General features: G+C 41.9%; 1 protein-coding gene across 1 annotated transcript; it reads right to left on the reverse strand.

Annotated features, from left to right (window-relative positions):
• Nucleotides 1-83: 83 nt before the first annotated feature.
• On the reverse strand, nucleotides 84-14,981 carry LOC106578585 (proto-oncogene tyrosine-protein kinase LCK). Its single transcript, XM_014157609.2, has 12 exons — nucleotides 14,705-14,981; nucleotides 11,746-11,855; nucleotides 10,576-10,636; nucleotides 10,374-10,464; nucleotides 10,070-10,171; nucleotides 9,629-9,882; nucleotides 9,263-9,415; nucleotides 7,691-7,870; nucleotides 3,726-3,802; nucleotides 1,269-1,422; nucleotides 961-1,092; nucleotides 84-808 (listed from the first exon to the last, which is right to left on the reverse strand). The coding sequence occupies exons 2-12, from the start codon at nucleotides 11,848-11,850 to the stop codon at nucleotides 603-605; spliced, it is 1,515 nt and encodes a 504-aa protein (XP_014013084.1). The 5' UTR covers nucleotides 11,851-11,855; nucleotides 14,705-14,981; the 3' UTR covers nucleotides 84-602.
• Nucleotides 14,982-15,503: the final 522 nt, after the last annotated feature.

A 15,503-nucleotide genomic window follows, 5' to 3' on the forward strand; every position in this document is an offset into this window, starting at 1 on the left:
TTGCAGACACATCCCGCCACAACAAGGACGGTTTGGATTTCAGGTAGGGATCTTAAAAATAAAACACTTTTGACACTTATTGCTCATTTTTACATTCCTTTTTATGTTTTACTTTACTTTTTATTTAATGAGCATCATTGACATTCCATATGAATTTCTTGTCAATGGCATTAACAGGTAAATGAACAGAGTAGGCCTAACGTGTGCTTTTTTAAGATACATCATGTCATCTTCCATTTATAGTCTTCAAACGCATAGCAAAATATACAAATAGATTATAGCAATATCAAAACAGTACAAAATGGAACAAATAACATGAAATGTCAAAGAAATTGGAGGATACAGAAGTACTGTGGTATCTTCCTTGAGCTCTCAAAAATGTTACACTATATATGCTTTCATTGCATCCTTCTTCAAAGTATTAGGTGTTTATCTGTCTGTCTACAGAGCCTAAGATTACAAAGTGTGTTTTGAAAGGAGATCCGGCAAGGTTCTCAGACAGACAGTATCAAAAGCATATAAACTGGGATTATATCTCTGTTTTAACAGTTGGAGTTAATGTCTGTCATGACCTCTCCTCTCCTATCCCATGTCTGTATGCCTTAGCAAGGCTGTTCTTGGTACTGCCCCTCTGTTGCTGTGAAGAAGTCCTCCAGAACGCTCCTCAGATACTCAAAGGTTGGCCGGTTCTCTGGGCTCTCATTCCAGCACAGTTTCATAATGTTGTACAGACCTTCAGGGCAGTCCTCTGATCGGGGCATCCGGTAGCCTCGCTCCAGGTTCTGGATCACCTCTGGGTTACTCATGCCTGACAGTGGGAGAAGACAAGAGATGGGGATGCAGTCTGGCTGATAATATGGGAAAAGTGTTGTATTTTGGTGAACAAAATATGTGATTTTTGAGTATTACTGTATACAGGTGCTATTTGGAGAATGGTGTGGAGTATCCTCAGTCAAATACCTGGATATGGGATACGACCATACGTCACTATCTCTGTCAAGAGGATTCCAAAAGACCACACATCTGACTTGATGGAAAAGGTTCCGTAGTTTATAGCTTCAGGTGCTGTCCATTTAATGGGGAATTTGGCACCTGAAAAGTGAAATAGGTTTACTTTATGATTATGTTCATTTCAATAGCACCCAATGCATTCTACATGAACACTTGGTGGGGCTATAGTACAGAGAGAATTCCTGGCAAAGAAGAAAGCACTCAGAACATTCAAGCACATCCATTTTTATAGTGTAAACTAAGGAAAGTCCTTCTACCCTCTCTGGCTGTGTATTCGTTGTCCTCAATGAGTCTTGCGAGTCCAAAGTCAGCAATCTTACAGATGAGCTCATCAGACACCAGGATGTTTGCTGCTCGTAGGTCCCGATGGATGTAGTTCTTCTCTTCAATGTAGGCCATTCCCTCAGCCACCTGCAGTAGGCAGTACAACATAAGGAAGGATTTATTTATTTATTTTTTCACCTTTATTTAACCAGGTAGGCTAGATGAAAACAAGTTCTCATTTACAACTGCGACCTGGCCAAGATAAAGCAAAGCAGTGCGACACAAACAACGACACAGAGTTACACATGGAATAACAAACATACAGTCAATAATACAATAGAAAAAGTGTATATACATTGTGTGCAAATGAGGTAGGATAAGGGAGGTAAGGCAATGAATAGGCCGTAGTGGCTAAATAATTACAATATAGAAATTAAACACTGGAGTGATAAATGTGCAGAAGTTGAATGTGCAAGTAGAGATACTGGGGTGCAAGGAGCAAAAAATATATAAAAAATAACAGTATGGGGATGAGGTAGTTGGATGGGCTATTTACAGATGGGCTATGTACAGGTGCAGTGATCTGTGAGCTGCTCTGACAGCTGGTGCTTAAAGCTAGTGAGGGAGATATGAGTCTCCAGCTTCAGTGATTTTTGCAGTTCGTTCCAGTCATTGGCAGCAGAGAACTGTAAGGAAAGGTGGCCGAAGGAGGAATTGGCTTTGGGGGTGACCAGTGAAATATACCTGCTGGAGCGCGTGCTACGGGTGGGTGCTGCTATGGTGACCAGTGAGCTGAGATAAGGCAGGGCTTTACCTAGCAAAGACTTATGAATACACTGTGTGTGTGTGTGCGTGTGCGTGCGTGCGCGTGCGCACACGCGTGTTTGTGTGTATTAGAGACAGACAGGGCAGAGGAAGATTCCTGTGACAGGGAGGTTCCCACTTTCCCAGGTCAAATCTCTGTTCCTCACCTCAGTGCTCCACTCAGTTTTCACAGGCAGGTTATAATTATGGCTGATCTAATCATATTTGTCTTTTCCCTAAATTAATTTAATAAAGGTAAAACCATAACATTTCCTGTGTGAGAAAAATGAGTATGATTATGAAACATATGATGGTAAGAGTGTGCAAGTTTTCTGTGGTAGCAATGAGTGTGTTCTCACCTCCCCCTTCATGTACGTGTGTGTGTGTGTTTAGGCAGAAATTGGTGCATATTTCAGACGTAATAGGCGTCATGGGGCCCGGGGTCCTTGGGAGAAAACCGAGAGGTGCGTGTGTTGTATGAACTTGACCTCATCATCATGCCCAAAAATGTCTAAATCTTCACTCACTAGCTCTAGGGTTCATGTTGTTTCACTGTCTTTCACGTCACACAAAAAACACAGTATAACACAAAGTCTTCATCTTCAAGAAGCCCCGACCCTAACCTGGCAGTAACCCTAACCCTAGCCCTAACTATCTTAGATGCCCCTCTGCCCTCACTTTCAGTTGATGTGAAGATCTTCTGGCTGTAAACAGGCAGCCCTGCTCTCAATAGCACGATACACTAGACAGAGTTTCCACTGTTGGGCCAGAGTCATTTCTTACAGGACTCATTTGAATTCTAAATCCAATTCCATGGCAGTTGGGTTCTTACTCACTACGTGCTCACAGCAACATATGATGCTGAATGCCATCAGTGTTCTAGCCATTGCTCAGGAACATTGTCTTTTTGCATAATACCTTCCATAGAGTCGGCTCTTCCTCTGCAACAGGCAGCTTTGAGAGTACTCTGAGCTTGGCTAGTTGACATCCCTGTAACCCCATTACACCTCCATGTGGCTCAATTTCCATTACTGTAAATGAGAGGTACATAATTGAACCCTGAAGAAGGCACAGTGATGCCGAAACGTTGGTAAATACCCATTAAATTGCTGGGAGGTTATACATGGAGTGTATTCGCCGCTAGTCAGCACCTCCACACAAACTATTATTCTGGGTGTGCGCCAGCTCGTGTTTTTTAATATAATTGAACCATAACATTACGTTAGTGTAGCCCAATTAGATTAGATGTTGGTGTAAGCAGATGTTCTCCCATCTTTGGCCCAATATTTGACCGTCAAACTACTCATAAGTAATTTGTCCTTATACGAGAGGCTCAAATAGCAATACAACTGCTTTCTTGATCTTATGAAGTTCAAGGGGTGAGTAACACAGTGGTGGTGACACAGTTAGATGTGTGTCAAGGTGTCTAGACTTATGGTGTTATTGTTAATAAACCTCACACAGGGGTCTCCATTGTTACAGTGAGATTAGTGTAAGCCTCATAATAGCAAGGGCTGTTTCCTGTCGACGAGGATCATACAGAGAGAATAGAAAATGAAAGAGCGAATGGAGGGGATAGTGAGACAGAGTGTGGGAGACAGTGTATAGAGAGCTATTGAGATTGAAGTAAAGAGCAGGGGACTTGCCTGAGACGCCATATCTATGAGGGTGTTGATGGGTATTCTGGATCCCTCGGACGTCTTGAGAAAATCTACAAGAGCGCCTGTAATAAAGTGTGATCAAGTTATTAAAATGCCATATGGGTCTTTCTATAAACTAGGGTACCAGTGAATATTTCCTACACTGGACAACTTGTTACAGCTGTTGATAAGTCATTGATAATAATCAGCACGTTTTTCTTCATGACATTACATTAAGATATAAGGGGATCATAGCTATAGTCAATACAATTCACGAGTTGATTTAAAACCTGTTTAACCCTTTATCATGGTTGGTGTCTTCAAGGATTTGTCCAAAATCCTTGCATTTATGGCAGTGTAAGTTGTCGTTATACATATATTAAGCATTAATCAGTTAAATTATACATTGAACTTGAACCGTGTAAGAATCATGGATCTAGCTGTTGGACAGTTTGTTGTATAGAGATATCAGAAATGCAGTGTAACTACATAACACTTAGTGTCTCCTTATGGTATGGCATGAAAACAGTTTTCATGGGCATACAAATCCAAAATAATGTAGGCATTGCAAAATCGAGTGCATCTAACCAAAAAAGCCACCTTACCTTGATACTTAAAACCTAAATCGATACTGTCATTAATGTGGTTCTTCAGTAATTTTGCATAATACTTGTTGAATGCCATTTGGAGTCCAATTGGTTAGTTACGCTGTGATATTTTCACACTTCATCATCTGATCCAGGAAGGAATTTTCCGATTGACAGTCAAGTGACGAACAACTGTTGTGATAGGGCAAGTGATGCAACAACAGCCCAAGTGATGGAAAAAAAGGTGTTTGTGAGGAATGTCCAGAATATAGGTTGTGCCTGGATACACATTGAATCTAATATCCCTAGAGAAGTGATGCTGATCATCTGTTGTTGTCTGTTAAACCTAACGAGACAGCAGGGTCTTGTTAGGTTTAACAGAGAAATCATCAAGGTAATGAGTTCATGTTTTCTTATGTTTTGGTACCTCGGATTGGACACCGAGTCTACTGTGCACAATTGTATTGGACAGACTATTGAGCAACACCCAATGCTATTCCTATGAATTATTCTGGATATAATGACAACAAATTACCCAGTCTAGTGGGCTTATTCATAATATGATCTATTAATGAAATAACATGATAAATACATTTTGTTTTCCATGTTACACCTGCAATTTTAAACAATACAAGGTGCTTGAATTAGACTATTGAACATGAATTTGTACTGGAATAGGCCAACCCTTGAAAATCAGACATTTCCTTACTTGGTGCTTGAAAAGTTATTGTAATTATTCTAGCCAATTTATAAGTTCTCCTGCTCCATTTATAATTACCCGTGATTACATTTTTGATCAGTTTTTGTGAGCGATGTGGCCACTTTTGTTTGTTTCCCGTCACTTCATTTAAAGGGTTGGGCACTACTCTGTTGCGGTAAAACCAAGTGCGGTTATTATGAGGACGACTTGGCGTCCAATACAAATCCATCCATTAAAAAAATTACCTGTTTTTTGGTCACTGTCATTATAATAAGTGATGATGAGATTCAAATGTTGAGATGAATGCTACCGCTATTCATGGGTTTATTATGTGTCTCTGTGTCGGCCACGTAGGCTACAGAAAAATCAGCATGCATGCATCCAATCTATTTAGTCAGGCAATGTCCACGTTATTCTCACATATTTTAGAATGTAATAATAATTTTAATATCAATGAATTGGCAAGACCTAAAAAAATGTAGGTGGAATTATTATAAGATACAAATAATGTTATCTCAAACTATGTTCAGTGAAATTCCTTGTGGGAAAGATCAATGACACTCAACACTGCCATTCAAACTACATTTAGATGTCTCAGACATAGATTTTTAAATTTGAAAATTAACATTCACAGGAAGTTCGTTCACCATCAGTCAATGTGATGCATGGCTTCTATTTGACAGGGCATGGCTCCTCCATCTCTATGTTGTGTTTGATTAGAACAGAACGATGCCACAGGACCTCAGCCAGCCAAGGCTAGCAGCAGGAATTGCCTTAAGAAAAGAGGAATGACTGTTCCAGGAAAGAAAGGAAACAGGCTTCTGTGCTTCAGTCCAGAAGGACTCCTTTGATGTATGTGCGCCAAGGTCGCGATAGAAGCCAAGGTCACGGTATAAACCAAGGTTGCAGGGGATGTTAAGGGTGCCACGCCTGTAATTTTCCGGTTGTATTATCTTCAGTGATTAAAAAAAAAAAGGACAAATTGAGAGGATGGGAACATCAAGCCTTCCTTTCTAGTGACAACAGAGGCAACAATTGTGTCTGTGAACACGTGAATCACATACAAAGAGACAGCTTATAGAGGACTATACAAAGGCCTGACATTCACTAGCTCGGAGCACTTACATACTGAAGATGTTGATGCACCAGTGACAGTGTCTTCCAATGTGCTTTGTTATTGTCTATCGCAATGTAAGGACTTCAAAAAGGCAACAACAAACTTTGAGGGTGTAACCGATGTGAAATGGCTAGCTAGTTAGCGGTGGTGCGCGCTAATAGCGTTTCAATCGGTGACGTCACTCGCACTGAGACCTGAAGTAGTTGTTCCCCTTGCTCTGCAAGGGCCGTGGCTTTTGTGGCGCGATGGGTAATGATGCTTCGTTGGCGTCAGTTGTTGATGTGTGCAGAAGGTCCCTGGTTCAAGCCCAGGTTGGGGCGAGGAGAGGGACGGAAGCTAAACTGTTACATTGATGCTGTTGACCCAGATCACTGGTTGCTGCGGAAAAGGATGAGGTCAAAAGGGGGGTGAGTGTAACCGATGTGAAATGGCTAGCTAGTTAGCGGTGGTGCGCGCTAATAGCGTTTCAATCGGTGACGTCACTCGCTCTGAGACCTGAAGTGTTTGTTCCCCTTGCTCTGCAAGGGGTGGCACGATGGGTAACGATGCTTCGAGGGTGACTGTTGTCTGTGTGCAGAGGGTCCCTGGTTTGAGCCCAGGTAGGGGCGAGGAGAGGGACGGAAGCTAAACTGTTACATTGATGCTGTTGACCCAGATCACTGGTTGCTGCGGAAAAGGATGAGGTCAAAAGGGGGGTGAGTGTAACCGATGTGAAATGGCTAGCTAGTTAGCGGTGGTGCGCGCTAATAGCGTTTCAATCGGTGACGTCACTCGCTCTGAGACCTGAAGTGTTTGTTCCCCTTGCTCTGCAAGGGGTGGCACGATGGGTAACGATGCTTCGAGGGTGACTGTTGTCTGTGTGCAGAGGGTCCCTGGTTTGAGCCCAGGTAGGGGCGAGGAGAGGGACGGAAGCTAAACTGTTACAAGGGCAATGTGAAAACATGCAGGGGATATACTAACAGTAGTCAGAGGTTAAGACAGAGGCTACCGGAGAGAACATATTGTTGTTATTCTATGAAGTTACATTTTCAGTCTGTGCAATGCACCTGTAACCATGGTGACATTTTTGTTGGTCTGGGTTTGCTTCCCTTTTACAGGCAGCCTCTCTCTTTGTTGTGTGAGGAGAGAAAGAGAGTAGTCACTGGACAGTGGCTGAAAGGCCTCGTCTGACTGGGGGATTATGGGGGTCTGGGGGGGGGGGTCTGTGTACTGACACTGGAATGGAGCCACGCGCCCATGGGGGTCGACACAGGCCCCATCACTGAACAATGAGACGGTGAATCACCACTCTCCTATTTGACATCACTCTTTTCCAGTCAGAACAGACTTCCCTTTGGTGTGTAGACATCAGAGGCCCCGGCTGGTCAGGGAAAACAGAGTTAAAGTTCACGTTTGTTGATTTGATTATTTTAGTTAAGGCAAGTGCCGCAGGTTCACCAAAATAGAAGAACAGAACTGAATAGAATAGAGTCAAGGTTACCTATTGTATAGGGAGTTAGTCTTACCCTGAAAGATGAGCATTGACCATTAGCCTAATAACAATGTAATCCTAGACAGTGACACCCACCGTTCTCCATGAACTCTGTGATGATGTAGATGGGCTCCTGGGTTACCACGGCGAAGAGGCGCACCAGGCGCGGGTGCTGCAGCTCCTTCATCAGGTTGGCCTCGGCCAGGAAGGCAGCCATGGACATGGTGCCCACCTTCAGGTTCTTAATGGCCACCCGTCTGTGGTTGTTGTACAGACCTGCAGCATAGAGGAAGGCCATTGGTGATACAGTAAATAAATATATAGTAATACTACTATCACACTACAGTGTTATTATTCAGTAGTGTAGTATACAATGTGTAGGCCTATGACAGAGTCACTTGAGGACATGCAAGTTCACTATCGGTCACTCTCAACTAGCTGAGTTGTATAACCTAAGCTGTAATGGTGAGAATCAACTTGTTTTGTTATTGAAAGCATTCTTCTCAACATTTTATCTAAAACAAAAATGGTGATGAACTTTTTTCCAATCTGACATGCATGGATAAACATTTAATGTGGAACAACAATCACCCCAACGATGTGGGTGTATTCAGTTGCTGCTGTTCGGATGAGGAAAGGAAAAACAAATATGTTGCCAAGATCGCATGCAGGAGGAAGTTGTTAATACAAAGTTCCATGGCAGGCTATTTTGAGCTCTGATACAGGGGGCTGTTTTGAATGTAGCATTGTGTTCACACACATGAAGATGGACGATAGGGAAATCTCCCCCTCCACTGGAAAAATAGTGTGGAGGGTTTAGATTACATTAAAATATATTCTCACCATCAAGACATTGAAGTTTCTTGTGTAATGTTTGACTTTAGGGTCACAATGGGAGGCGATAGTAAATATTGTAATATAGACATACATGTATGAACTAATATAGACATGTGAAGAGCTTCAGAGAGACTTAGCTACAGACTCTGGATTTTGACTAGATCTTCAACCTAGAATGCTCACTGGCTCTTGCGTAATCCAACTGATACCTGACATCAATCCCAAGAGACTTTATACCAGCTCAAACAAGCTGTGCAGTCATGGCAGTATTTAGGAAATTACACACAATGCAGAACTAAAGCCTAAACTAAAGCTGCTCTGGCAGACACAGACAGGCCCAAAGCCAGATTGAGCAACTGGTTGCTTTATATCTAGGGCATCTATGTAAACCAACACACTCATTTGTATTCTGAAAATGTCCACTGTGGTTGTAGGTTGTATATAGCCTGAACAGTGGTGGAAAAAGTACCCAACTGTCATACTTGAGTAAAAGTAAAAAATACCTTAATAAAAGAGGACTAGTAAAAGTCACCCAGTAAAATACTACTTGAGTAAAAGTCTAAAAGTATTTGGTTTAAAATATACTTTCCTGTTTTTTAAATTTATGGAAAGCCAGGGGCACACTCCAATATTCAGACATAATTTACAAAGGAAGCATGCGTGTTTAGTGAGTCTGCCAGATCAGAGGCAGTATGGATGACCAGGGATGTTCTGTTGATATGTGTGTGAATTTGACTATTCCTGTACTGCTAAGCATTCAAAATGTAACGAGTACCTTTGTGTGTCAAGGAAAATGTATGGAGTAAAAAGTACAATATTTCCTTTACTCACCCATCCAGACTTCCCCAAACTGCCCGGCCCCGAGCCGGCGCTCCATCTTGAGGGACTCTCGGGGGATCTCCCATTCGTCCTGCCACCAGGGTTTCTGGGGCACACGGGACTGGCAGGGCTTCATCAACCGGGTGCACAGGCCATCCGCCTCACCTGCAGACACATACAACACAGGCAGAGTCAAAGGTCAAACAATGCCACCTTATACAGTTCACATTTTAAAACAGACGAGTATGTGCACTATGGATGGTATGGTAATGGTTTTTGGTACCAAAGCTATATGTATTGTTTGGCTGATGTATTATTGTGTTCTGACTGGAGGCATCGCTCCAGGAGTTCAGACAGGGTGTGAGTCATAGCACGTACGTGAGTGATGCTGGACCAGCTCTTTCAGGGAGTTGAAGGATATCTTTGTGGTGATGTAGAAACCACCAGTATCCAAGTTGCGGATTCGGTAGTGCTTGACCGTGTCTCCCGTGTTCGGATCAAATTCCCTGACAGACAAGGAGAAGGAGCCTTTGGTGGTCTCACTCTCTCTGACCATGAAGGAGCCCTGTGTGTTACCCGGAGCTAGCAGGAGCCTCATGGCATCGTTTCTGGAGAGGTTCTTGAAAAACCATCTGAAACACAAGAAACAGGCGTAGAACTTCAAACAAAACCACATCCCTTTCCCTTAACGGGTGTTGACTGTTGTGTATGGGGAGATGGTGTTGGGGTTGAGTTAGACGCTGTTGGGTGATGTATGTTCTTCCTACGTGACTTAAAGTGAAATGAAATACAGTTATTTGACTTTCTGAATTGACTTACGTCTCCATCTCCATGGAGTTCAGGGGGGCCACAAAGTTGTATGGGATGAAGCCCTTCTGGCCTGTGATGAGCGACTCTGCCATGAACCACTCCGGGTCGTCCCTAGACAGCACACACAACAACAACACTTACATGTAGTGTAGCTGTTCTAACTAACACACACTATCTCACTATATCATACTTTCCAAGCCTTGGCAATGTGTCATGCTTTGTCAAACAACTACACACTTTTGCATACCTACACAAATATACCACATCCTCTAAAAAGTAAATGGCATCATCACACATCCTCCCCTATTCTTACTTATTGAGGATCTTCAGCTTGTCTCCCTTCTCAAATCCCAGGTCATCACTGTGGTTGGGTTCATAGCTGTATATGGCAACCACCAGGTTATCTGCACAACACAACACCCGCATGGGTTAGGAAAACATAAACCGTAATGATCAGATTTGACCCACAAGAAGATGGCACATATTTACCCACATATTCATGTATAAGAACATACCTGGTAGAGGGGAAGAGGGAGGCGTGAGATGAGAGGGGTATGGGATCAGTTGATCTGTGTACTGATAAGAGCAAAGCAGGTTAAGGTTCAGTAAAATAACCTAGGTTTCCACTTGAGAATTCAAAGATTGTCATTCAGTGTACTAACAATATGGAAGTTCAAGTTGTTATTTGCATGAGAACAGTAACACTTACAATTTAATTGACGGTAGAAAACAATTTCACCTTAACCAGATTAAGATTAAATTTCATTTAACAGGTTTTACGTAATGTTTACTTTGTGCCAACAAACTGTCCCACCACAAAATGGCATTCACATGTGCTCTTCTCCTGTATTTGTAATCTACAGTGCCTTCAGAAAGTATTCACAACGCTTGACTTTTTCCACATTTTGTTGTGTTACAAAGTGGGATTAAAATGGATTTAATTGTAATTTTTTTGGTCAATGATCTACACAAAATACTCTGTAATGTCGAAGTGGAAGAAAAATGTGAACATTTGTAAAGAATTCATAAAACACTAACATATCTTGATTAGATAAGTATTCAACCCCTGAGTCCATACATGCTAGAATCACCTTTGGCAGTGATTACAGCTGTAAGTCTTTCTGGGCAAGACCTTTCTATACCTGGATTGTGCAACATTTGCCCATTATTCTTTTCAAAATTCTTCATGTGCTGTCAGATTGGTTGTTCATCATTACTAGACAACCATTTTCAGGTTTTGCCAAAGATTTTAAAGTAGATTTAAGTCAAAACTGTTACTCGGACACTAAGGAACATTCACTGTCTTCTTGGTAAGCAACTCCAGTGTAGATTTGGCCTTGTGTTTAAGGTTATTTTCCTGCTGAAAGGTGAATTAATCTCCCAGTGTCTGGAAGAAAGCGTACTGAACCAGGGTTTCCTCAAGGATTTTGCCTGTGCTTAGCTCCATCCTGTTAATTTTTATCCTGAAAAACTCCCCAGTACTTAACGATTACAAGCATACCCATAACGTGATGCAGCCACCACTATGCTTGAAAATATGGAAAGTGGTACTTAGTAACATGTTGTATTGGATTTGCCCCAAACATAACACTTTGTATTCGGGACAAAAAGTGAATTATTTTGGCACATTTCTTTCAGTTACCCAGCCACGTCCAGACGCTATGCCGCCGTCGAAAAACACTCACCAGTTTAGCTGACTTGGGGGGAATCGGGCAATTGCAGTGGTCACACACTTCGTCTAGGTTCTCTATCCAGTCATCATCATAATCTGAACTATAGTTGCATCCCATTTTACCTGAAACATGGTCAAGGGTTTCTGTCAATTTACATCACCACATAATAGAAGAGATTGATTGACAAAGTATAATAACAATTTTCGAGTACTTGAGTTAAACAATATAGTTGCTTAGTGCCTCATACTTAGACTTGGTTCCCAAGAGACTTAGTGAACTAGATAGCTGTAGCTTATTATATTACCCTCTTAAAAAGTAAAGAGCTGTTCAACTTCAGATCCCTTCGAATTTCAAATAAATCAAATGAAGTGTACATAAACAAACTCTTTAATAAGAAAAACGTTTTGCCCAGAATGTATTTTATGTTAACATTCATGTAAACATCTAATATCCCTTAAGTCCCCAGCCCTGGACAAACAACTCAGGATGTCCTGAGATGACTAAATCAGCAGAGTGAAAAAATTAAGTAATAATCTTGGCCAGACCAAAAGGTGAAATGGATCAGGAGGTATTAAACATACATTCTTGTTTCTGTGTAGCTTCACATCAGTACACAACAACCAGAGTGTAGCAGGATTTAAAAAAATCCCCCATCGCAATTTCAAATACTACAACACATTGGCATGTACGCCTTCAGTAAACTGTATATAGGCCTCATCCAATAGTAATGTGATGAGGAACTGCATGGAACTGAGAACTGATCCATATACTGGGTAGTTTGCTGGGATATGACAGACTTAAGATGCTGACAGATGCAATGAAGAGATTTGCCAATAATATACACTATACTGTATATACAAAAGTATGTCGACACCCCTTCAAATTAGTGGATTCGGCTATTTCAGCCACACCTGTTGCTGACAGGTTTATAAAATCAAGCTCACAAACATGCAATCTCCATAGACAAACATAGTAGAATGGCCTTACCGAAGAGCTCAGTGACTTTCAACGTGGCACCGTCATAGGATGCCACCTTTCCAACAAGTCAGTTTGTCAAATTTCTGCCCTGCTAGAGCTGCCCCAATCAACTGTAAGTGCTGTTCTTGTGAAGTGGAAACATCTAGGAGCAACAACAACTGAGCCGCGAAGTGGTTGGCCAAACAAGCTGACAGAACAGGATTGCTGAAGCACGTAGAGCATAAAAATTGTCTGTCCTCAGTGGAACACTCACTACCGAGTTTCAAACTGCCTCTGGAAGCAATGTCAGCACAAGAACTGTTCGTCGGGAGCTTCATGAAATGGCTTTCCATGGCCTGCACAGAACCCTGATCTTAACCCCATCGAACACCTTTGGGGTGAATTGGAACGCCGACTGTGAGCCAGACCTAATCGCACAACATCAGTGTCCGACCTTACTAATTCTCTTGTGGTTGAATGGAAGCAAGTCCCTGCAGCATTGTTCCAACATCTAGTGGAAAGCCTTCCCAGAAGAGTGGAGGCTATTATAGCAGCAATGGGGGGACCAACTCCATATTAATGCTCATGAATTTGGAATGAGATGTTTGACGAGCAGATGTCCACATAATTTTGATCATGTAGTGTAATTTAATGAGACCTTTTTTGTTGAGACGCCAAATTACTAAATGTTTCACAAGGTACATTTCGTGTTATAATTATTTTACTTCATTTCGGAATGAATCATAGTTCGGATTCTTTGATAGAAAATGTGATTATATGTAAAATCGTACTAATCCAGTGTTAAACCATGTGTGGCGCGCTCTCAGTGCGGATGGAGTGCTCTGCCCCTCAGCAGTACAGTATGACCCTGTGCTCTCAGGCCCGTTCTACACTCCTATCCCATTGGTCGGCTCATGTAACGGGGTCAGTGGGCTAGTTGGAGTCGCCGCCTGTCCCAAGGGCACAAATCCGTGAGAAAATCTGACGGGTCGGGAAATGCCTGACCCTGGTAGCGATAGTCTACCCTTACACTGGGATGCTCAGGGACGGAATGGTGGAGGACAAGAGGGATTGTTTTTGGGTGGCATCTCTTCTGCTTCTGTCTGGCAGCCTCTTACAGAAATAAATCGAAACAAAGTCAAAATGTTCCATTTGAAGGGATTCCCCTTGGTTTCATATTTTAATCATATTCAGCTGCTGGTGGGCTGCCCTCCTCTCAAGGCCAAAGGCCAGATTGGTTTGTGTGACTCACAGTGCGCTGCCTTTGGTTTGTTGGCTTTATTATCATTATGTTGGGCTGCATTTGTCGAGACATTGTTTTTGATTCTGTCTGCTTCACCGCCACTCTCTGCGATGCTGTGTGGTGTGATGAAGGTCATACTGGAGGTTGGACAATGGTCACACAGAGGTGGAGACTGGACACACTGCTTTTTAGGCTACCTAGTGGTATGACTAACCTGCATTGCTCTTCACAGAGCTGTTTTCATGAATTACATCGACAAGATGGCCTTCCATAAGTACATCAACTGATCTGTCAGACTGCTCTGAAAATATGTTGTTGCTTTCATGAAATGATCAAGTTTTACATATGCATATTAGAAACTCTATAGCTGTAATGATTTGCTATAAAAATGGATACTAAATCACAAAGTCCTTCTTGGTCACCAGATCCGTCCCTGACAAACAAAAACCCTAAACAATTGTGTGTCAACTTGTTAGAAAAGCATAATAACCAGAAGAATTGCGTTCACCAAACCAGATGTTTTAACTTAAGTGACCGGTTTTCCCCTGTTGTTTTGTATGACCTTTTAAGCCAAGCCAAATGTTGTTTTTTCAGTACAGTTAACATCTTCTCAATATTGAATATAGCCTAAACATTTCTGACTCTGCTCATTTACTGTAGAAGACAAGTGTATACATTGTTGTACAATCATCCTGATAAATGACGCTTTCAATGGGAGAACACACCAATATAGATGAGTGCATTATATAGCACATCAGGTTAAAGACGTACCTCATGAACCTTCCCCAATGTGCTCTTCAACAGGGTGTCAGCGATTTCACTGGTCTACAGCCAGAGCAGCTTTATCCATGATTTAGATATCTAGTAATCCTATCAAAAACAGCAACTAAAAATATAACACTACTTTTGGAGAGAACATAAGAAACAATAGGATGTTGAGTGAGTTTTTCAGGCAGGGAGTTTTATATGTGAAGATCTCATCACTCACTCATGCATTGCCATCCAAACGTACACTCGCACACCCACACACACAGACACACACACACACACACACACACATACACATACACACACGTGCACACACACCTCCGTGGAGATATGGCAGCCCAAAGGGCTTCCTGTCGTTGAAAGTTTGAGGGTTGTTCTGCAGTGGCTCTGACAGGTGCTACCCATGCAGCTGTGTGTTACACAGGGAACATTGGGCTCCTCTGTAAATGGGTCAAGACAGTACCTCTCTCCTAGTGTGTGAATACTTGTGAATGCTCTATAATAATTATGACTGAAAACATGATGTATAATGTATAAGTAATATCTATCTAGATGTAGTGTATATCAAAATATCAAATTACTTTATTCTTGCTATGTAACTACTGTAAAAAAAAAGAGAAAAGGAAAGTGGCATGTATGTAAAATGTGTGTATAATTTACATGTAACAACAAAATAAAAAACAGTTAAAAAAAAAGAAGTTTATTTTTGTCCTCCGAAGAGGAAATATATATATGGCCTACCCCCCGGCCAACCCCTAACCCGGATGACGCTGGGCCAATTGTGTGCCGCCCTATGGAACTC

This window comes from Salmo salar, chromosome ssa01 (genome assembly GCF_905237065.1).
Source record: "Salmo salar chromosome ssa01, Ssal_v3.1, whole genome shotgun sequence".
Lineage (NCBI taxonomy): Eukaryota > Metazoa > Chordata > Actinopteri > Salmoniformes > Salmonidae > Salmo > Salmo salar.